Below are 25,754 nucleotides of genomic sequence, written 5' to 3' on the forward strand. Positions count from 1 at the left end.
TACTGTAGCTCGTGGATAAATTTTGCATGCCTTTGACTAAGTTGCCCTTTCTTTATATCATTATCCATCCCTTTCCTTATATCATTATCCATCACTACACACATTCCCATACAACAACTTTTGCTGCCTTACTTTGTACTTCCCACGTGGACCCCAAGTCCAGCCCCACCCAAACTGTTTCTCTATGTAATGTGTTGCCGTTGATTTTTTCTTGGTTGTTGTGGTGAGTGTTTTCTATGTTATTAACTTTTTGTTTCACGATCATGCTGTTTGGTTTTTTTCTTTTAAAAAAAATTGAATTAATGGTGTAAGAATATTTGGATTGATGATTTAGAATATGGGTTGTTGTCTATTTTTTTTCTGAATCAGATAAAGATTGGTGATTTTATGTGTTCTTTGCTTCAACCTGGAAAATGGGAGTACAGTTTCATTTTTAATTTTCACCGTGCTAAAAAGGGGTATTACCCTTTAAATCCCAAGCAGACATGTCGTCATAGTATAATAGAATAAGTAGTGATGTAATACTTCCCTCTGTTAACTGCTGCACACACTTATTTTATTCTTTTAACTTCTGTTTTTGTAATTAGTATATACTGAATTACCACTATATGTGAATTATATGACTAATGCTTTTGGAATCCATGCACATTAAAAAAAAAAAAATCCAAAACGGGCTTTTGCAAAATACCTACAAGTTGCATAAATATTTTATGAATAAATTAGAAAAAAATTCTGTTGGACGTAAGCATATTAATTTATGGTTGTCCAATATCTCAATCATGCAAAATAAGACTAAGACAGTGCTGACAAGGATTCGCTTAATAATTTATTAATTTTAGATATTTGATTATCAAAATTTATTTTAAATTCAATTTGATTAATTTTTAAAATAAATGAGAAATTAATTACTTTTACATTAATGCAATATTCTTACCAATATTGGTTTTTTTCTTCTTCACAATAACAGATTACATCATTTGTATTAGAATAAATTTTTTAATTTGTGGTAGATGAATTTCCTAATACTATAGAAGATGAGAGACGATTATAAAACATTTAGGACATTTAAATTATGAAAACAAGTCCATAAAATTGCAAGGCAAAATTTAGAGAAAATTTACATAAGAAATTAAGAGAGAGGATTTAGATTGAACCCTCCCCCCAAATTTTGTTATTGCAATTTGGACGTTTCTACATGAGTATCCTTTCAAATGATTTTTAATTAATTGTTGTATTTATTTTTTGAACTTTTTATTAATTATGTTTACTCCAAGGCTTTTAATTAGAAACTTGACCATGCAAAGGAGCTGTGAATTTAGATGTTCGTTTTAATTTTTTTTACATCTTTTAGGAAATATCTTAAAATTATTAGAAGATTTTCGTTCTTGAATTTTTTTAGTTGAATATGATTAAAAATGTGGTTGTTAAGGATTAGTGCCTAAAACGCTCTTGGTTTCTTTACGACTATCCTTATGTAGCTTAATTTCAATCCCTACAAAAGGTTATAGATTGCCATAACCAATAGCTTAGTTGAGAAAAGGCAGCCCGATGTACTAAACTCTCGTTATGTGCATGGTTCGGGAAAGGGCCTGGTCATAAGGGTCTATTGTACGTAGCTTTATCTTGCATATTTGCCAAAGGCTATTTCCACGACTCATAATCAAATTGAGTAATGCGCTTAGAATCATCAAAAGCTTTACATGTATCCGATTAAAATAAGCCCATCATTTCTAGAAGGCAAAAATACGTTGAAACAAACGATATTGTCATAGAGAGGTTGGCGGTGTAAAACACAAAACACAAGTTAAAAAAAAAGACTATACATAATATAACTACTTACATATATCAATATCTCACGAATATAGCTATTGGGCCCGTGCTCAGCATGGACCAACTTTAACTAGTATATATATGAGAAATTTTCATAAAACACTATCTTTTAATAGTAATTAGTCATCTATAGATATCATTTGCTATATTACGGATTATAGATACTTTTTATGTGGTTATAAGATATATTTGATGTATTTAAATTATTGTATTCATGAATACAATAACAAAAATAGGCGTGAATTAGGGAAGTCCAGCTAATCAGTTGTTGTATTCGAAAGTATTCGACTGTATTCATGAAGTAAAACATGGGATTACAGTTGGACAGATTATTGTATTCGACTGTATTCACGGCGTGAAATAGGGGATTACACTGTTTTTAAAACGGAAAGTGAATCAATTAACATAATAGACTCATAATATAACTCAACAAACTCAATTATAACACACAAAATTTGTATTTTCAGTTATAAAAAAGATTCTCAACCAAAAAATATACCAAAAACATAGCAATCTTCACAGAAATTATATAATACATGTGAATACATAAATTATATTAATTTAAAAGAACTTATGAATACATTTATGGCATATAACGAGACAGTTAATACGATGAAATACATAGAATACAACATGATACATTGAAATACAATGAAAAAAAGACAGAGAATACAATAAAATAGTTATATAAAGACAATGAAATACATGGATTACATTGAAATACAATGAAAAAAAGATAATGAATATATTGAAATACATAAAATAAACTCTGTCGTCTTTTCTATATCTTCTCCTTCTTCGTCTTCAGATTCTCGTGGAACTGGATATTAACGTAGTTCGTCGAAACGATATTGTTTATAACGGAAACGCATAAAGGCAGACAGGAAATTTGAAACTTTTTACATTAGTGGGGTCGAAATAGCTGGCTACTTAATTGCTAAGCCAGTCACATCCAATTAAACTTGATCAAACCTTATATTCGAGTCCGGAATCAAAATGTGGTTTTTTTTATTCAAAATACGCAAATAAGTGTTAAAAAAAAGTTACCAAACTATATATAGCGCCACAACTGACACATCTTACATAACGCCACTATTAATGGCGTTATACCCCTTATTACCTGACCCCACCAACAATTTCTGGGTTCAATAATTCAAAAGCGTATAAAACCACTTTTTGTGGCGCTATATACAAAAAAAAACCCTCCTCGGCTAGCCATTTCCTATATAAACATCGTAGAATCGCCACAACTTCATTCAAAATTTTTTTTAACTCTTGTTGGTTTCTATTGTTGTTAAATTCTCCAGCATTTTTTCATTATGTCTGAAGAAGGTAGAATAAGAGTATCATTATATTGGGGGATGAGGTTGTGATGGAGAATAACTCTGTGGGCTACAGTTTACCTGCTAAGTGTAATGTTAAATTGCCACTTTCAATGGAGTACGAAACATTGATATCGTTGTTATGCAAAAAAATGAGTGTGAGAAAACGTTCAGTGATACTCAAAGTAACCGGAAGATATCCGTATTCCGTTACGCCGCAAGGGGTTGCTTTTTACTCAGAGTTTAACATCGACGATGATGACACTTTGAGTGATTTCTTGAGGACTCCGGACGAATGCCGGGAATTTCTTGTAATCACAATGTTGGAGATGTACGTGAAGGTCGAAGACGTTCCAAAAAATGAGGTTGTGCGTAGTAGAGATAACCCCCAGTCATCGGGTGGTTATTCTGGATCAGTTTTTGCCGGACATGTTCCGGATGAAAGATTTTTTCTTGATTTAAATTTATCACCGTCGGCGAATGAGCAACGAGAAAATAATTTATACCCTACTTTCCATAATTCACAAGAAGAGTGGTAAACTTCAATTTTCATTTGTGTTAATTATGTATATTTTTGGCGTATTGAATTAATTTTAACGCTCATTTATTTAATAGGGGGTACCGGCCGGATATGAATTTTACAAGTGGCCCATCCGATAGTCATCACCTAACTGAAAACGTCCATCATGGAATGTCATCACATTACGACTTGTAAGTGAAATGATATAGCCATATATAAAACATTTATTAATTTAGTAGCTTATATTTTTGTTGAAATGTGCAGTGAAAACGAGCAAGTTGAACTACCCGTACTCACTCAATTGCCCGAAAACGACGTATTACATCAGGATCTGGCAGATGCACAAAGTGAGGAAGAGAACAGCGATTACGATAACAATACCGATGAATCGGGAGATGAGACACCATTTGCTCGTGAGGATGGTGATGAAGAGGACGAGGAGGAAGGACCCGATTTGAAGAGAGCCCCCATAGACGAAAAGTGTACGAGTCTGAAGTGCCGTTTCATTCAAGGGAGATTCCTTATATTGATAACTTGCCAGTCGTGCTGGATGTGGAAGCTCTCACAAGGGATTTTGATGAAATCCGGACAGCAATGTAGGATGAGTCTAGACCAACGGTGCTTGCAAAGGGGATGTTTTTTCCTGATAAAGCACGCGTAAGCAGGGCTTGTAAAATGCACAATGTTAAAGAGTGTCGTGAGATGCAGGTATCGGAGTGTCAAAATTACCCAACTGCGCTGTCAGCCAATCAATAAATGTGTCGTCCACCCTCATCCGATCATCCCTCTCATAATGTAAAGGATCCCATGCAGGCCGAGTCGGTATAGGCTACGGAAATCCAAACTGACGAAATACTCGCTCTGAGGCATGATGCTCGACAATATCGAGACACGTGAGAGGGATGGAAGCCCTCCAAATATGGCGGCCGTGCGTGCAATACGCTGGCAGGGTACCTATTAGCTCTTCGCTGTACGACGTCTAGATGAACTATCAAATAATAACACAAACAGTTAGTATGCGCAACACCTAGTTAAACAATAATTGGTAAGTTTAGTTAGATATTCACCTGTGCGTCCTCCAGAAAATCCAACACATCCCTATAGAAGGGGAGATTATGATGGCCATGATACTCTCGTGCAAGTCTACGACGCAATACCCACCTACAAGCTAGAGGGAGATCAGGAATATGTACATTAGCCGGTAGCTGTGGTAGAGGTGGCCGAAGCTGCAGAAATCGCTCCCACACCCAAACCTAACATACAAAGTTGACGTAAAGATTAACTATAACTAGGTAGAATTGTAACTAAAGGACATATTATTTGAATAAGTTGTCACCTGTAGAAGTGGCAGAAATCCAGAAACGTCTCTCTGTGTGCCCATGGATGCCCGACATATCTGCCTGTACAAAAATGATAGGACAGCACCACCCCAGCTGTAGCTGACTGTATCATCGAAGTCCGCAATATGATGCAGAAAACGGAGGCTCACTAGGTTCCCCGAAGTGTTCGGGAACAAGACCCCCCCAAATAGAAGGAGCAACAACAGCCTCGTATATTGCTCCACATCCACCTCCGCTGAGTCGTCGGTGATAGTATCGTGGATCTGCACCAAGTGGTCTCTAATGGGGACCAACTGCATACGACTGCTCCCAATTGCTACATCTGGGTCCTCGGACCTGAAGCCCGTGAGCCTGTGCAGCATATCCATATATGAAGCCCGATTAAAATATCTCATATTCCCAGGCAGTAAAACTGGCAAGCCATCAGTGGACAGGCCATATAAAATCTCGACGTCCTGGAGTGTGATGGTGGCTTCGCCGATGGGCAGATGGAAAGTGTGCGTCTCCGGTCGCCACCACTCAATCAAGGCCGTGATCAAAGCATAGTCGAGCTGTATCCGACCAATGCTAATGATCCTATATAATCCCATCTCCTCTAGGTGATGGACCACACGGGGATGTAGAACGCGGGGAGGAGTCAAAAACTCCCACAATAAATCCACTCTCCTGCCCCGAAAAGTCTGCGTAAGCAACTCCCCCCCCCCATATATGCTCGAATCTATGCTGGGGATGTAGGGGTAGTAGCTCCAACGTCCGAGGGCCGGGATGTATAGGTGCATCCATGTCGTCAACTGTAAATTCATAATTTTTAATAACTATCATTAATAATTATGTGTTTTTTTATAATTTAAATTCATATTTTTAACAACTTAATTGTAAAAATTATATATATACTTATGGGTTTCGTGCTAGATTTTCTGAGGCCTAGTGGTACCAAACTATCATTAATAATTTTATATTTTTTTAATAATTTTTATTCATATTTTTTAATAACTTAATTGTAAAAATTATATATATATATATATATATATAATTTTTATAATTTTTAACAACTTAATTGTAAAAATTATATATATACTTATGGGTTTCCTGCTAGATTTTCTGAGGACTAGTGGTACCAAATTATCATTAATAATTTTATGTTTTTTTAATAATTTTTATTCATATTTTTTAATAACTTAATTGTAAAATTTATATATATATATATATATATATATATATATATATATAATTTTTATAATTATGGGTTTCGTGCTAGATTTTCTGAGGCCCAGTGGTACCAAACTATCATTAATAATTTTATATTTTTTTTATAATTTTTATTCATTTCTTTTAATAAATTAATTGTAAAAATTATATATATATAAATTTTTTATAATTATGGGTTTTGTGCTAGATTTTCTGAGGCCCAATGGTACCAAACTATTATTAATAATTTTATGTTTTTTTTTAAAATAATTTTTATTCATATTTTTTAATAAATTAATTGTAAAAATTATATATATATAATTTTATATATATACCTATTGGTTCCGGGCTAGATATTTAGAGGCTCAGTGGCACAATATAAGATAATTAAACAAAATAAATTCTAAGCTAAAATACTACACAATACTACGCTACAAGGCTCTAAATTTTACTACGCTAAAAGGGTCTACGTTTTACTACGCTAAAAAGGTCTACATTTTACTATGCTAAAAAATAATCTAAACTAAACGGCATAAAAACACATAAATATACATGAGGATATTAACAAACACATTTTTTAGACTAATTTACATATTTTTATACAATACTAAAATTAAATACCGATAAAATTTAACATGCTAGTTTCGGAAAAAATAAACACAAACCGAAATAGAACACATACAAATCAAGTAATATGCATTGTTATAAAAGTTTCAACTTAAAATAAATCGAAATACCTCGATTTAGAATTTTCGGAATGTAAATAGATCGAAATTTTGACTCCGGAAGAGTGAATCCACAATAACACGAAGCTCTACTCGACTGTGGGACCACCAATCTTCAACTTTTATGTGTCGGGAGGACCCAATTTTTTTTTTAAAATGGGGCAGAGGGGGGGGGGGGGGGACCAAAAGGGAGTAAAATAATGGAGATGAAACGAAGAAGAAGAAGACGGAAGGATTTTTAATAAGGGGTATAGCGCCATTAATAGTGGCGCTATGCAAGATGGGATTTTGGGGTATAGCGCCACTAATAGTGGCGCTATGTAAGATGTGTCAGTTTTACTATATATATAATGCCACAAAAAGTGGCGCTATACAGTAACGGTGCAGTTACCGTTACTGTATAACGCCACTTTTTGTGGCGTTATATATAGTTTGGTAACTTTTTTTTAACACTTATTTGCGTATTTTGAGTAAAAAAAAACACATTTTGGTTCCGGACTCCCTTAGATTCAAATTGGGTCCACAAATCTTGGTAGGTAAGAGACCAAATTATTAAGGAATGGTGTCGTGTGAGGTGGAGGGATCGGGCGGTGCAGCTATTTGAGATTGGGGGAAAAGGGGAAATAGCGATGAATTATTTGGTGCTTCTTCGATTTCTTCCATGGCGAATTAGGTTTCAATCTTTTGTTGTGTGACAAGTTATATATAAGAAACAATTATAAGAAAATACAGAGAATCATGGTTGTATTCATGGAGAAAGATTGACGTTGAGAGAGAGAGTGAGAAAAAATCTGAAAGAATGAGAAAGAAAAATAATACAAATCGTATTTTATGGCTTAAGGGTAGGAACTGACCATAAATAGATATTTGGCTATAAAAATCAAAAGGTAGCTATGGAATATAATCTTTTAAAAGGGTATTTAATTAAAATAAATAAGGTATCAACCTTTGCTATAGGAGGTAAAAATTCCTATATATATATATATATAGATGGTAGTTACTTTTTTATTATTATTTTCGTTTTTATATATATTTAAATTCATAAATAATAACCAATAACTAATTATTAACTAAGTAATTAATTATGCTATGTGTTTTTTTTAGGCTGCCACTTGGCTTAAGGAAAAGACTTTATCCTCTCCTTTTAATAACATATAGATATATAGATTAGCTTACACTTTCTAAAGATTCTTTAATTTATAGACTAAAGTTTTAACACACTCATTAACAAAATAATCTGATACTAGGATTTATCACAAGCATTATTTGATTAAATTACACTTATATTCTTTTAATGAGTAATAGATAGCTACATACCTTGGAGTAATAATGGTGGAACTGAAAACATATAGGGTGTGTATGGTAGGGATGAAAATATTTTCTGAAAAATATTTTCCTATTTTCTCATGATTGGTTGACTTAAATGTTTTGAAAAATAGTTTCCTCATGATCTCATTTTTCTCCAATTGAAAGAAAATATTTTTGCTATCAACAGAAGGTAAAACATTTTCCAAAACTCTTTTTTAACCTTCCCCATCTCCACCAACCCACCCTCACACCTCCAACCTACCCCCACCCCCACCTACCCACTCCACCCCTCCCCAACCTTTTTTTTTGTTCAAATTATATTGCCTAGGCCTCCAGTTGATAAACTTGAAAACACAAAACTAAAAAAGAAAAATAAAAACATTAAATTACTACCACGACAGTGCGAGAAAACACTTAGATCCCGTTTGGACATAAGAAATTTTTCCTTCTTTTCAATTTTTTTTTAACTTTTTTTTGAAATCTGCGTTTAGTCATAAAATTTTCAATTTTCACTTGAATATGCATTTTCGAAATTTTAAACAATTTGAAAAACTCCCAAAAACTGTTTTTCAAAATTTTCACTCAAATCACTCATAAAACTATAAAAGTAACCCAAAATTATTTCATGTCCGAACACAACTCTAAATTTCAAATACCATTTTTTCACTTGAAAAAAAATTTCACCATATTTTGGAATTTTACAATTCTTATGTCCAAACGACCACTTAAATTGACAAGTAATTTTTTTCTAGTATTAAGTTTGCTTTATAATTTAAGATGTAGTAAAAGTATTTTCTTTCATTTCAACAAAAAGAGTATTTTCTTTTCACGATATAGAAAAAGTATTTTTTTTTTCATTTCAACAAAATATTATAAGTAGAAGAAATGGTAACAAGCTTATGGATTATACCCTTCCTTGCCTTCTCTGAATGGTCATCTGCAGTTCCAACTTCACTTTCTTAGAAGACTATATCTCTGCTTCTAATGGCCTTCTTCTTTAAAAGGATCCCACAATCTGTACCCAAACTCTTCATCTCTATATCCGATGAATATACAAGGAACAAATTTATCATCCAACTTTATTTTATACTCATTTGGTACATGTGCAAAAGCTCTACAACCGAACACCTTCATATGTGAGTAGGACACCTTCTTGTCGGTCCAAACTCTCTCTAGGAAGTCAAATTCCAATGGAACTAACGAACTCCTATTGATCAGGTAACTGGTTGTCTAAACTACTTCACCCCAGAATGACTTAGGCAGCTTAGACATTCTAGGAATGTGTCATGACCCATTTCCGTAATAGATCGTGATGGTGCCCAACACCATTGTCAGGCAAGCCAACACGGTAATCTAATTAAATTCTCATTTTACTTTTACCAAAAAATAAGTGCAACAATTTTAAGTTAAAGTCAAAAACTAGAAATGATCAATAATGTGCCAAAATACTTATACAACCCCAAAATAATAGTATACTAATGTGTGTGCCAAGACTTGGTGTCACAAGTGCGTGAGCAGCTAGTAGAATATACAAAAGAATAATACTATCCTACTATCTGAAATATAGTAGACAACTAAAAGTAAAGAAAAAGACTCCATCGGGCTGCTGAACGACATAAGAAGGGATCAGCTCACCGTGGAATTCCGGTCGGTAAAGGGTACGCACCAGCCTGGTAACCAGATGTACCTACCTCAGATCCTGTACAATTAAGTATAGAAGCGTAGTATGAGTACATAAACAATATGTACCCAGTAAGTATCCCGTCTAATCTCGAAGAAGTAGAGGCGAGCGGTCGACATGACATTTACTAGGGTTAAATAACATGATAAGTGATGTACTAAGTATGGATAGCACAATAATTAATAGTTTATAGCATGAAGCAACAAGTCCTTTACTAGATGCTATCACAGTTAACCATTTAAATTTCGGGGCATATAACAAAGTTCCATTCACAACAAATGCCAATCAATAAGCATGCGCAAATAGTGTCGAGGTCATACGGCCTGATCCAACATAAAAATAAAGTGTGCACAGCCGGAGGGTCGAATGACGCGAACCATAGATGCATATATTACCCCGCCCGCGAATCATACATGCGACGCGGTCAAAAGTATTTAAACACAACAACAGGCAGACAGAATAGTCATCAGGAGAGCAAGTACTCACAAATTATCAACTTCTCTTTAAAAGGGGCAAGAAGTAGTGTTCCAATTATTAGATCTGTTTACCCTACTAGACATGATTTAGGCAAATCTCAAATTAATCATAGAGTCATAAGACATTACATAGAACATGCTTTAGAGTCCTAAACTACCCAGACTTAAGCATAATAGTAGCTACGCACGAACTGTCGTCACCAAGTGCGAACTTAGCCCCCGCATTTAGTGGCAATTTATTCAATTATTACGCCTAGAGGAACAATTCCCTCTTACAAGGTTATATAGGAGACTCACCTCGCTCCAAAGTGCACTTCCAATACCAAGAACGAACCCAAACCCTCAATTCGGAACCGAACGATCCAAAACTAGATAAATAAGGTAGGAACTAATCAATATAAGTTCACAAGATTGTATTCTAGCTATTGAAGCAATTTCCCAACCCTTACCGCAAGTTTCCTAAAATCCGACCCCGGGCCCACGTGCCCGGATTCCGAAATTTTTCGAAGGAAGTTGTTCTCTATAACCTAAGGATCAATAATATATGATTTCTAATTCATTCCATAACAAATTTTGTGGTTAAATCTAACTTTTGTCAAAACCCTAGGTTTTGTTCTAACCCCATGATTTTACCTTAATTCTAGTGTTTAATCTACCTAAAATACAAGTATTAAACTAGGAATAGGTGGGATAAGCTTACCTCAAATCGCTAGGTAGAAATCCTCTCTCAAAAGCTCCCAAAATCGCCAATGGAGGAGTGAAAAGTGTCAAAAATGACTTAGAACCCGTATTAAATGAAGCTCACTACTTCAGCGATTTCCGCTTCTGCAGTCCCGCATCTGCGGAATTGGCTAAAATGGTTGGGACCGCTTCTACGGTCTAGAATCCGCATCTGCATAGCCGCTTCTAAGGTTTCTCCTGGCCAGCTCTGGGCCGCATCTGCGAGGCTACGACCGCTTCTGCGGTCTTGCACCTGCGGTTAAACAACCGCAAGTGCGGTTATGACAGAAGTAGATGCTTCAACACTTCTCAATGTTTCCAACTTCACTCGAGCCTCGTCCGTTTGACGCTCGGGGCTCCCGAGGCCCGCCCGAACACACTAACAAGTTTGAAATCATGAAATGGACCTACTCAAACCTTCGGAACGTCCGAAACAACGCTAAATCTAAGAATCACCCCCTAAAACTAAATGGATCAAACTTATGAACTTCAAGTTCTTAATTTTCATCTAACGAGCCGAAACACGCTTAAACTACTCGGATTGACACCAAATTTTGCGGGCAAGTCTTAAATGTTATATCGGACCTGTATCGTGCTTCGGAACCAACATACAAGCCCGATACCTATGTGATCGATCACTACTTAGTTTCTTTAAATCCTTAAAATTTTAGATTAACAATTTCTAATAAAAATTCATTACTCGGGCTAGGGACCTCGGAATTTGATTCCGGGCATACGCCCAGGTCCCATATTTTCCTACGGACCCTCCGAGGCCATCAGAACACGAATCCGGGTCCGTTTTCTCAAAAATGTTGACCAAAGTCAAACTTAGCCTTTTAAGAAAATCCTAAGAAATCAAACGAGCATATATCAACCCAAACTCCAACCATCCCCGTAGGTCATAAATTAGTTAAAACAAGCGCGAGAAGTTTTATTTAAGGGGACGGAGTTCTAAAAAGCAAAATGACCAGATGGGTCGTTACATTCTCCACCTATTAAACAAACGTTCGTCCTCGAACGAACATAGAAAAGTACACGTGCTGCTGAATAAATGTGGATATCTGCTCCGCATGTCTTCCTCGGACTCCCAGGTCGCCTCCTTGACTGGTTGGCCCCTCCACTGCTTAAATCCTCTTGGATTTCAACTGGCGATCCTATCTATCAACAATGGCAACTGGCTTCTCCTCATAACCCAAACTCTCATCCAGCTAAATAGTACTAAAGTCCAGCACGTGGCACAAGTCGGCATGATACCTCCGGAGCATGGATGCATGAAAAACCGGATGAACTCCCGATAAGTTGGGGGGTAAAGCAAGCTTGTAAGCAACCTTCTCAACTCGTCTCAACACCTCAAATGGGCCAATAAACCTTGGGCTCAACTTGCCCTTCTTCCTGAACCTCATAATACCCTTCATTGGCGAGACTTTCAAGAGAACCTTCTTGCCAACCATGAATGATACATCACGCGCCTTCTGATCTGCATAACTCTTCTGCCTGGACTAAGCTGTGCGAAGCCTCTCCTGAATCAACTTTACCTTGTCCAAGGCATGTTATACCAAATCTGTACCATATAAATTAGCCTCACCCGGCTCAAACTACCTGATAGGAGAACGACATGCCGATCATATAAGCCTCAAATGGGGCCATCTCAATACTAGATTGATAGCTGTTGTTGTAAGCAAACTCTGCCAAGGGCAAAAACTGATCCCACTGTCCTCCAAAGTGAATCACACATGCTCTGAGCATGTCCTCCAAGATCTGAACTGTCTGCTCCGACTGCCCATCGGTCTGTGGATGAAATGCTGTGCTAAGCTCCATGCGGGTCCCCAACTCACCCTGAATCGCTCTCCAAAAGTGGGATGTGAACTGAGTATCTGATATAATGGAAACAAGCACACCGCGCAACCGGACTATCTATCGAATGTAAATCTGAGCCAACCTCTCTGAAGTGTACGTAGTCACAATCGGTATAAAGTGTGCCGACTTGGTAAACCTATCCACAATGACCCACACTGCATCAAACTTCTGCAAGGTCTGGGGAAACCCAACTACGAAATCTATAGTAATGCGCTCCCAATTCCACTTTGGTATAGACAACTGCTGAAGTAGGCCACTCGGCCTCTAATGTTCATACTTGACATACTGGTAATTTAAATACCTAGCCACATACTCCACTATGTCTTTCTTCATCCTCCACCACCAGAAATGCTGCCTCAAATCACGGTACATCTTCGTAGCACCCAGATGAAGAGAATACCGCAAACGGTGAGCCTCCTCCAGGATCCTCTCCCTTAGACCATCAACATTAGGAACACATAAGCGACCCTGGAGTCGTAGAACACCATCCTCGCCCTTAGAAACCTCCTTGGCACTACCCTACAACACCCTCTCTCTAAGAACCGCCAAGTGGGGATCATCGAACTGTCAGGCCTTGATCTGCCCCAATAATAAAGACTGAGCAACCACACATGCAAGAACTTTGCTGGGCTCTAAAATGTCCAACCTCACAAGTCTGTTAGCCAAGGACTGAATGTCCAAAGCTAGTGGTCTCTCCTCCGCTGGAATGAATGCCAAGCTACCCATGCTCTCTGCCTTCCTACTTAAGGCATTCGCGACCATATTCACCTTGCCCGAATGGTAAAGAATGGTGATGTCATAATCCTTCAGTAACTCAAGCCACTTGCGCTGCCTCAAATTAAGATCCCTATGCTTGAACAAATGATTTAGGCTGTGATGATCAGTATAAACCTCACATGACACTCCATACAGATAATGCCTCCATATCTTAAGAGCATGAACAATCGCGGCCAGCTCTAAATCGTGCACATGATAATTCTTCTCATGAATCTTCAGCTGAAGCAAAGCATATGCAATAACTTTCCCCTCCTGCATCAATACACATCCCAATCCAACGCGTGAAACATAGCAATATACCATATACATCCCTAAACCGGAAGGCAATACACGAACCGGTGCCGTAGTCAAAGCTGTCTTGAGCTTCTGAAAGCTCTCCTCACAATCATCAGACCAACGGAAAGGAGCACCCTTCGGGTCAATCTAGTCAAATGTGACACAATAGATGAAAAGCTCTGCATGAATCATCTGTAATAACCTGCTAACCCCAGGAAACTCCTGATCTCGGTCATTGAAGTAGAGCGTGGCCAACTCTACACTACCTTATTCTTCTTGGGATCCACCTTAATACCCTTTCCTGACATAATATGCCCCAATAATGCCACTAACTCTAGCCATAACTCACACTTAGAGAACTTAGCATATAGCTTCTGCTCTCGCAGGGTCTGAAGAACTACTCTTAAATGCTGCTCGTGCTCACCTACGCTACAGGAGTATATCAAGATGTCATCAATGAATATGATGACAAAAGAATCAAATATAGGGCCCGAACACCCTGTTCATCAAGTCCATAAATGTTGCTGGGGAATTAGTCAAACCAAAGGACATCACCAGAAACTCATAATGGCCATACCACGTCCGGAATGCGGTCTTCGGAACATCTGAGTCCTGAATCCTTAACTGATGGTATCCCGACCTCAAGTTGATCTTAGAGAACACCCTAGCACCCTGTAACTGGTCAAAAAGATCATCAATATGCGACAACGGGTACTTATTCTTGATGGTAGCCTTGTTCAACTGGCGGTAGTCAATGCACATCCGCATAGTCCCATCCTTCTTCTTCACAAATAACACTGTTGCACCCCAAGGTAATACACTAGGCCTAACAAACCCCTTCACTAATAACTCCTCAAGCTACTCTTTCAAATCCTTCAGCTCTTTAGGAGCCATACAGTACGGTGGAATAGATATGGGCTGGGTGCCTAGAGCCAAATCAATAAAGAAATCAATATCACAATCCGGCGGCATGCCAGGAAGATCAGAAGGAAACACATAGGAGAACTCCTGAACTACTGGAACTGAATCAATCGTCGGAGTCTCTGCGGTAGTGTCCCGAACATAAGCCAAATACGCCAAACACCCCTTCTCGACCATTTGTCGAGCCTTTAGGAAAGAGATAACCTGACTAGATGTATCAACTGTGGAACCCTTCCACTCCAACCCTGGCATCACTAAAGTAACACTCTTGGCATGGCAATCTAGGATGGCTTGATACGGATATAACCAATCCATGCCCAGGATAACCTCAAAATTGATCATATCAAGCAACATGAGATCTGCTCTAGTCTCGAAACCATAGAATGTGACCACACAGGACCGGTAGATCCAATCCACAACCATAGAATCGCCCACTGGAGTGGACACATGAACAGGGGTGTCTAAGGGCTCAGGAATAATAACCAAAAAACGAGCAAACAGAGATAACACATACGAATAGGTAAACCCTAGATCAAACAATGCCGAAGCATCTCTACCGCAAACGGAAATAATACCTGTGATGACAACATCTGAGGCTACTACATCTGGCCTAGTTGGAAGAGCATAGAATCTGGCTAGAGCGCTGGCTGGCTGGCCTCCACCTAACTGAGTAGTAGCTGGTTGACCTCTCCCTGACTAACTTCCACCTTTAGAATAGCCCCTACTAGTTTGCCCTCCACCCCTAGGTGGTAGGGCAACCGATGCTGAAATCATAGGCTGTTGACCCTGCTGTACTGCCTTGCCCCGAAGCTAGGGACAGGTGATCTTCATGTGGCCTAGGTCTCCACACTCGTATCAAACTCTAGGCACTATAGCCTACTATCCAAAAGCTTGGCCTTGATGGCCTGAATACCCACTGGAGGAACTAGAAATGGCCGGAAGACGTCATGAACTCTCCGGCGTAGCACTAGAATAGGAACCAGAAGAACCCTAGGGACTTGAATGCCCACTGGTGGAACCTTGAATAGCTGGCAGGCGATAAGAACTCTCTGGTATGACGCTGAAATAGGGGCACGCTGGAGCACCCTGAGTAGGTGGTAGTGCTAGATGTGGGGGCCTGCTGGGCTAAGCCCTCCCAAACTGGCCTCTACCCCTAGCCGGGCGCCTCCGAACTCTCCGGAGAATCGGGCCATCTTGTCCTGTTGCGCCTGCTCTCTACCTCTCAGACGGTAGCCCTCAATCCTCCGAGTAATCTCCAACACTAGCTGATAAGAAGTCCCCATCTCCACCTCTCGGGCTATGTTGGCCCTAATGCCTGAATGCAACCCTACAACAATCCTCCGCACCCTCTCTGTGTCAGTAGGAAGTATCATCAATACATTGCGGGACAACTCAGAAATCCTTGCCTCATAATCGGTCACAGACATCTGACCCTACTTAAGCTGTTCAAACTGATACTGCAACTCTTCCCTCTCAGAGGGTGGAATATACCTATCCAGAAATAACTGCATGAACTAGATCCAAGTGATAGGAGGAGAACCCGTTGGTCTGCCCAGAACATAAGACTGCCACCATCTACGGGCCCTAATCTCTAGCTGAAAAGTAGTGAAGTCAACCCCATACGACTCTAGTATTCTCATGTTATGCAGTCTGTCCCTGCACCTATCAATAAAGTCCTGAGCATTCTCATGACGCTCACCCCCGAAGACAGGAGGGTGAAGTCTAGTCCATCGATCCAATAGCTTCTGCGGGTCAACATCTGCAGCTGGTTTGGGCTCAGGTATCACTACAGCAACTGGCTAAACCCCCTCCAGGAGTAGTGCACCCGGAGTCTGATACACTGCAGCTGCATAACCATGAGCCTAAGTAGTAGGGGTCTGTGCTCCCCCTCCTGCCTGTGATGTAGCTGGATCTGCTGGAAATAAACCAGCCTGAGTCATGGTGTCCATGAATCGTAGCATACGACCCATGACCTCTTGGAATCCCGGTGCTGTCATAAAGTCCATCAGGGTAGGCTCAGTTGCGGGCATCTCGCCTTGCTCCTCGATGATAAGATCCCTCGCAGGATCTAATGGTGGTACTACTGGGATAGTTTTAGGATGCCCTCGTCACCTACCTTGGGTCGGTGCCCTCCCCCAGCACCTACCTCGGCCTCTCGCAACGGGGGAGCAGCCCCACCCAGTTCTGGAACATCAGTCGTGCATGTCCTCACCATCTGTGACAGAATAGAAGAGGGAAATTTGGTATACCAACCACTGCACGATAGAAATGAATAAAGAGTAGTATTCCTAACACACTATAGCTTCTCGAACATAAATACAGATCGTGATGGCGCCCAACACCATTGTTAGGCAAGCCAACGCGGAAATTTAATTAAGTTCTCATTTTACTTTTACCAAAAATAAGTGCAGCAATTCCTTAAGTTGAAGTCAAAAACCAGAATGATCAATAATGTGCCAAAATACTTATACAACCCTAAAATAATAGTCTACTAATGTGTGTGCCAAGACCTGTTGTCACAAGTACATGGGCAGCTAGTAGAATATACAAAAGAATAATACTATCCTACTGTCTGAAATAAAGTAGACAGCTAAAAGTAAAGAAAAAGACTCTATCGGGCTGCTGAACGGCATAGGAAGGGAGCAACTCACCGTGGAATCCCGGTCGGTCAAGGGTACGCACCAGCCTGGTAACCAGATTTACCTGCCTCAGATCCTGTACAATTAAGTACAGAAGCATAGTATGAGTACATAAACAATATGTATCCAGTAAGTATCCTATCTAATCTCGAAGAAGTAGAGACGAGAGGTCGACATGACACTTACTAGAGTCAAATAACATGATAAGTTATGTACTAAGCATGGATAGCACAATAATTAATAGTTTATAGCATGAAGCAACACGTCCTTTACTAGATGTTATCACAGTTAACCATTTACATTTCGGGGCATATAACAAAGTTCCATTCACAGTAAATGCCAATCAATAAGCATGCACAAATAGTGCCGAGGTCGTACTGCCCGATCCAACATAAAAATAAAGTGTGCACTGCTGGAGGGCGAACTATAGATGCATCTATTACCTCGCTCGCGAATCATATATGCAACATGGTCAAAAGTATTTAAACACAACAATAGGTAGACAGAATAGTCATCAGAAGAGCAAGTACTCACAAATTATCAACTTTTTTTTAAAAGGGGCAAGAAAGTAGTGTTCGAATAATTAGATCCGTTTACCCTACTAGACATGATTTAGGCAAATCTCAAATTAATCATAGAGTCACAAGACATCACATAGAACATGCTTTAGGGTCCTATACTACCCGGACTTAAGCATAATAGTATCTACGCACAGACTCTCGTCACCAAGTGCAAACGTAGCCCCAACATTTAGTGGCAATTTATTCAATTATTACGCCTAGGGGGACAATTCCCTCTTACAAGGTTAGATAGGAGACTCACATCGCTCCAAAGTGCACTTCCAATACCAAGAAAGAGCCCAAACCTCAATTCGGAGCCGAACGATCCAAAACTAGATAAATGAGGTAGGAACTAATCAATATAAGTTCACAAGATTGTATCCTAGCTATTTAAGCAATTTCCCAACCCTTACCACAAGTTTTCTAAAATCCAACCCCGGGCCCACGTGCCCGGATTCCGAAATTTTTCAAAGGAAGTTGTTCTCTATAACCTAAGGATAAATAAAATATGATTTCTAATTCATTCCATAACAAATTTCATGGTTAAACCCTAGGTTTTTCTCTAATCCCATGATTTTACCTTAATTCTAGTATTTAATCTACCTAAAATACAAGTATTAAACTAGGAATAGGTGGGATAAGCTTACTTCAAATTGCTAGGTAGAAATCTTCTCTCAAAAGCTCCCAAAATCTCTAATGGAGGAGTGAAAAGTGTCAAAAATGACTTAGAACCCGTATTAATTGAAGCTCACTACTTCAGTAATTTCCGCTTCTGCGGTCAGGGGACCGTATCTGTTGTCCCGCATCTGCGAGAGGAAACTGTATCTGTGGAATTGGATAAAATGGCTGGGACCGCTTCTGCGGTCTAGAAGCCGCATCTGCGTAGCCGCTTCTGGGTTTGGCTTGGCCAGCTCTTGGCCGCATCTGCGAGGCTACGATCGCTTCTGCGGTCTCACGCATACGGTCAAACAATCGCAGGTGCGGTTATGACAGAAGCAGATGCTTCAGCACTTCTTAATGTTTCCAACTTCACTCGAGCATCGTCCGTTTGATGCTCGGGGCTCCCGGGCCCCGCCCGAACATACCGACAAGTCTGAAATCATGAAAGGGACCTACTCGAACCTTCGGAATGCCTGAAACAACGCTAAATCTAAGAATCACCCCCTAAAACCAAATGGATCAAACTTATGAACTTCAAGTTCTTAATGTTCATCTAACGAGCCGAAGTGCACTTAAACTACTCGAATTAATACCAAATTTTGCGGGCAAGTCTTAAATGTCATATCAGACCTGTACCGGGCTCTGGAACCAACATACGAACCCGATACCCATGTGATCGATCATTATGTAGTTTCTTTAACAACAACAATAACAACAACAACCCAGTATAATCCCACTTAGTGGGGTCTGGGGAGGGTAGTGTGTACGCAGACCTTACCCCTACCTTGTGGTAGAGAGGTTGTTTCCAAATAGACCACAGTCATCCTTCCCTCCAAGAAATTCTCACCTTGCTCTTGGGGAGACTCGAACTCACAACCTCTTGATTGGAAGTGGAGGTTGCTTACCATCCGAGCAACCCCTCTTGTCTACTCATTACTTAGTTTTTTTAAATCCTTAAAATTTTAGATTAACAATTTCTAATAAAAATTCATCACTCGAGCTAGGGACCTCGAAATTCGATTCCGGGCATACGCCCAGGTCCCATACTTTCCTACGGACCCTCCGGGACCGTCAGAACACGAATTTTCATATGTTAAAAGTTTCGTCTTCAGTTAATTGACATCGAAGCGGGAATGAGCTCATTTTGACGTTAACATATTTACGTTATTTATACCAAGTGATAAATAAGTCTCCTGAAGGATAAAGGGTACACGAATTAAAGAAAACAAGTTTCGTTGAAAGTAGCCAATTTGGAATAAAATAAGGGTCGAGCGATAATACCCGATAATTATGAACTAGTACCATGCAAGGTACCATATGACCATAGTAGTATAATATATAAAGTATATATAGTATATTAAAAATAAATAGAATTTTAAGTAATTTGGGGCAATTTTTAAATTATGCGGGTAATCGATTATTTATCGGGAAACGGGACATTACCCTGTTAACTAATAAGTTGGTAAAGATTAATAATCTTCCCCCAACCTTCCACATGGCATAAAGCCACAAAGGCAAAAGATGTGTCTTGGTCACTTTGCCAGATGGCTACTATGTAATAACCAAAATCATGACTTAAGTCTTGATAAGTTTTATCTATGACATTTAGTAGGAATGCCTTGTAAAGGCTTCAAAACTACAATCTGCCTTTGTCTTAAAAGCCAAGGACATTGAAGCAGAAACATTCCATTTCAAAACAAAAGCTTCATTTGAAGCAATTTCGTCCAAACTCCAACAAATCAAAGCAGGATTTTGTTCCTCAATTTCAAAGCGCAGAAGCTTAATCCGATTTTTAGGTTCTAAGTTCAATCCATGAAGGTTTCCAACGGAATATTATATGGAGTTTTTCCTAGTCCAGGTATGGTAAGGCTATCCGCTCTTTCTTTTGGCATGGTCCAAATTATACCGAAGAAACGAGAAAACGCACAGTTTCCAGAAATTACTCTATTCATAGAAATATTAGGGGTATCTATATTCTTGATTCCCCATGTAAATTATTACTATATTCTGTTTATTCAGAAGGAATATTGAGATTATTACGTATTTTTCATGCATTTCACCCATTTATACATGAGCAATACCCATGACCAGATAGAGTTATATACGTGTTTATATGTAAATATATGTATATGGGATATGGGAAAAGGTTACGGCGTTATATACGCACCACCACCTAATTAGCTGGCATATGTTGATGATGTTGCCCACAGTGGCTGAGACGATATGATGGGATGCCCTCAGTGACTTGATGATATAATGTACACCCATACCTATGCATGGCACAACATTTATACTCACGTGCATGACATTATAAATGTTTTAGAATTTATAAAGTTATTCAGATTTAAAGATGTGTTTCTATATTCCATGTTTCATCTATGTCTTTTACATACTAATTTTCATGCCTTACATACTCAGTACATTTTTCGTACTGACGCCCTATTTCACGGAGCTTGCATTTCATGCCTGCAGGTGTAGGTAGGCAAGCTGACGGTCCTCCTTCTTAGGATCCCTGATCAGCGAGAGTTGGCGTGCTCCACTTGATTCAGAGCTGCTTTTTATTTTGGTACGATACATTTGTATATATATATATATATATATATGGGTATTACGTGGCTCAGTACCGTCTTTGTACAGTTATGTTTCTATTAGAGGTCTGTAGACAGTATGTTTAGTTGGATAGTATGTGGCCTTTTTGGCTTCCAGTTTTGAGATGTATAGTTGTCTATAGCAGCCTTGTCGGCTCACCCTACGTATGTTGTACCTATATGTATGCATGCCTTTTTTGGGCAGATTTCCTTCATGTACATTATTCTCGTAACTCATCAGATGTTATACAGGTTTATATCTTAGACACATGCTTAGGAGTGTTTGACAGGTAGGAATCAAGTACCCATCACGGCCCATCGATTTGGGTCATGACAACTGAAATCCAACACGTGCGACAGATCACCGTGATACCTCCGGAGCATCGAAACATGAAATACCAGATGAAGTTATGCCAAGCTGGGAGGTAAGGCGAGCTCATAAGCAACCTCCCCAACACGCCTCAATATCTCAAAAGTCCCAATAATCGGACTCAACTTCCCTTTCCTCCCAAATCTCATAACGCCCTTCATAGACGAAATCCGAAGCAAGACCCGCTCTCCAACCATGTAGGAAACATCACGAACCTTCCAATCCGTATAACTCTTCTATCTGGAATGGGCTGTGTGGAGTCTTTCTTGAATCACCTTAACCTTCTCCAAAGCATACTGAACCAAGTCTGTGCCAATAATCTAGCCCCACCCGGCTCAAACCAACCCACTAGAGATCTACACCGCCTACCATATAAAGCCTCATACGGTACCATCTGAATGCTGGACTGATAACTATTGTTGTAGGAAAACTCTTCCAATGGCAAGAACTGATCCCAAGACCCTCTAAACTCAATCACACACGCACGAAGCATATCCTTAAGATTCTAAATAGTGCGCTCGGACTGTCCGTCTGTCTGAGGGTGAAATGTTGTACTCAACTCCACCTGAGTACCCAACTCATATTGTACGTCCCTCCAGAACCGTGATGTGAACTGAGTACATCTATTTGAAATGATTGAAACCGGAATACCATACAGACGAACAATCCCCCAAATATAAATCTCTGCCAGTCGCTCCGAAGAATAGACAGTACACTTAGGAATTAAATGCGCGGACTTGGTCAGCCGATCCACAATCACCCAAATGGAATTGAACTTCCTCAAAGTCCGCGGGAGTCCATCTACAAAGTCCATGGTGATCATCTCCCACTTCCAATCTGGAATCTCTATCTGCTGATGCAACCCACCCGGTCTTTGGTGCTCATACTTCACCTGCTGACAATTGAGGCACCGAGCTACAAACCCCACTATATCTTTCTTCATCCGCCTCCACCAATAGTGTTGTCTCAAATCCTGGTACATCTTCGCGGCACCCAAATGGATGGAATACCGCAAACTGTGGGCCTCCTCTAGAATCAACTCTCGAAGCCCATCAACATTGGGTACACAAACTCAACCCTGCATCCTCAATACCCCATCATCACCAATGGTCACATCACTGGCATCACCATGCAAAACCTTGTCCTTGAGGACAAATAATTGTGGGTCATCAAACTGATGCTCCCGGATACGATCAAACAAGGAAGATCGAGAGACCACACAATCTAGAACCCGACTGGGCTCCAAAAGATTTAATCTCACAAACTGGCTAGCTAAGGCCTGAACATCCATCGCCATGGACCTCTCTGCTGCTGGTAAATAAGCTAAGCTCCCCAAACTCTCCGCCCGACGGCTCAAAGCATCAACCACTATATTGGCTTTGCCCGGGTGATAAAAAATAGTGATATCATAGTATTTCAGTAGCTCTAACCATCTCCTCTGACACAAATTAAGGTCCTTCTGCTTGAACAGATGCTGCAAACTCCAGTGATCACTATAAATCTCACAAGTCACACCGTACAAATAATGGCACCAGATCTTCAAGGCACGAACAATAGCAGCTAACTCGAGATCATGGATAGGATAATTCTTCTCATGTACCTTCAACTGTCTGGACGCGTAGACAATCGCCCTACCTTCCTGCATCAACACCGCTCCAAGGCCATTCCTTAAGGCATCACAATAGACAATATAAGACCCCGAACCTGTAGGCCATATCAAAACTGGTGTTGTAGTCAAAGTTGTCTTGAGCTTCTAAAAGCTCATCTCACACTCTTCCGTCCACTAAAATGGAGCACCCTTCTAGGTCAGTCTGGTCATAGGTGCTGCAATAGATGAAAACCCCTCAACAAATCGACGGTAGTAACCCGCCAAGCCAAGAAAACTGCGGATCTCTATAGCTGAGAATGGTTTGGACCAACTCTGAATTGCTTCCACTTTCTTTGGACCCACCTTTATCTCCTCACTAGATACCACGTGACCCAAGAATGCCACGGAATCCAACCAAACTCACATTTCGAGAACTTTGCATATAACTTCTTTTCTTTGAAAGTCTGGAGCATTGTCCTCAGGTGTTGCTCATGATCTTCCCAACTCCGGGAGTATACCAAAGAACGAGTCAAGATTTGGTCAGAACACACTGTATATCAAATGCATGAAGGCTACTGTGCATTGGTTAGCCCTAATGACATAACAATGAACTTGTAATGACCATACCGAGTCCTGAAAGTAGTCTTCGGGATATCTGCTCCCGAATCTTCAACTGGTGGTAACCTGAACGCAAGTCAATCTTAGAAAACACTTGTGCACCCTATAGTTGGTAAAAAAAATCATCAATACGAGGCAAAGGATAACGGTTCTTCACTGTAACTTTGTTCAACTGGCGATAATCAATGCATATACGCTTAGAACCATATTTTTTTTTCACAAATAAGACAGGAGCACCCCTACAGTTGATTCAGTCCCAGTACTACGAGATTTCTCTGATGTGTTTCCAAGTGATCTTCCGGGCATGCCGCTCGATAAAGACATTGATCTATTGCGGGGCACTCAACCCATTATATTCCTCTGTATAGTATAGCTCCTCCTGAGTTGAAGGAATTAAAGGATCAGTTATAGGAATTGCTTGATAAGAGTTTTATTCAGCCTCGGAATGGAACTCCATTGGTTCCGTTAGCTCCGTTGGGTGATTTCGGGCTTAGGGGCATATTCGGATTATGTTTTGGAGGTCCATAGTTTAATTAAGCTTGAAATGCTGAAAGTTAAAATTTGAAGTGTTTGGTTCGATAGTGAGATTTTAATATCGGGGTTGGAATGAAATTGCGGAATTTGGATTAGCTTCGTAGTGTTGAATGTGATGTGTGTGCAAAATTTCAGGTCATTCGGATGAGGTTTGATAAACTTTTTGATCGAAAGCGTAATTCGAGATTTTTTGAAGTTCTTAGGCTTGAATCCGATGTTAATTAGTTGATTCGATGTTGTTTGAGGTGTTTTAAAGATTTGTATAAGTTGGATAGTGGTATATGACTTGTTCGTGCTTTTGGTTGAGGTCTCGGGGGCTTCGGGTTGGTTTCGGATGGTTAACGGGAAATTTTGAGTTGGGTTTGGCAGTTGGAGTTTTTCTATTGCTGTTATAATCGCACCTGTGGCCAGGGGGTCACAGGTGCGGAGAAGGAGGCTTTAGTGAAAACCGCAGAAATGGTTCCCTTGACTGCAGAAGCGGTAGCGCAGAAGCGGAAATTTGGACCGCAGATGCGGTATCGCTGGCCAGAACATATAAATAGATGCATTCACGAATTTGAGTTATTTTTCATCTCTTTTTAAACGGGAAGAAGCTTTCGGGAGCATTTTCAAGGGATGATTTTAGAGGGATTCAAAGCTCGTTATTATGGTGATTTTATCATTCTAAGCATGAAATTTGAAGGAAAATCAGTGGTAAATTGGGGGTTAGGGCTTGATTAATTGGAGAGCTTTAAGTGGTGATTTGAGGGACCATCTGAAGTTCGATTTTGGTACTTTTGGTATGAATGAACACGTGAGAGTGTGAGGATTTTGAATTTTTAAATTTTACCCAATTCTGAGACGTGGGCCCGGTGGCGTTTTGGTCATTTTTCCTAATTTTGCATATTAGATTAGAATTAATTAGTGGAATCAGTTACTTGAAGTTTATTTACATTATTCAATTGATTTGAATAGATTTGGGTCATTTGGAGTTGAGTACTCGTGGCAAGAGCGTGGTTTCAGGTTGATTTGAGCCGGTTCGAGGTAAGTGGCTTGCCTAACCTTGTGTGGGGGAACTCTCCATAGAATTTTGTATTGTTGATATTTGAAATGTCTTGTACGTGAGGTGACGAGTACGCACTTGTGATAATTGTTGAAAATCCTGTTTTCATTAAGTAACTAAAATTGTGTTTCCTTTCCTGTTTATACTACTTGCAATTTAAGCCTGCTGTTAGCTTAGGGAAGCATGTCTAATTGACTTAATTGCTTATTTTCTC

General features: G+C 39.6%; 1 protein-coding gene across 1 annotated transcript; it reads right to left on the reverse strand.

The window, feature by feature from the left end:
- Positions 1-14,878: 14,878 nt before the first annotated feature.
- On the reverse strand, positions 14,879-16,368 carry LOC138873383 (uncharacterized). The gene is made up of 2 exons (XM_070151852.1): positions 16,161-16,368; positions 14,879-15,633 (listed from the first exon to the last, which is right to left on the reverse strand). The coding sequence occupies exons 1-2, from the start codon at positions 16,366-16,368 to the stop codon at positions 14,879-14,881; spliced, it is 963 nt and encodes a 320-aa protein (XP_070007953.1).
- Between the last annotated feature and the right edge of the window lie 9,386 nt (positions 16,369-25,754).

The sequence above is a fragment of the Nicotiana sylvestris genome, chromosome 1, assembly GCF_000393655.2.
Source record: "Nicotiana sylvestris chromosome 1, ASM39365v2, whole genome shotgun sequence".
NCBI classification, from domain to species: domain Eukaryota; kingdom Viridiplantae; phylum Streptophyta; class Magnoliopsida; order Solanales; family Solanaceae; genus Nicotiana; species Nicotiana sylvestris.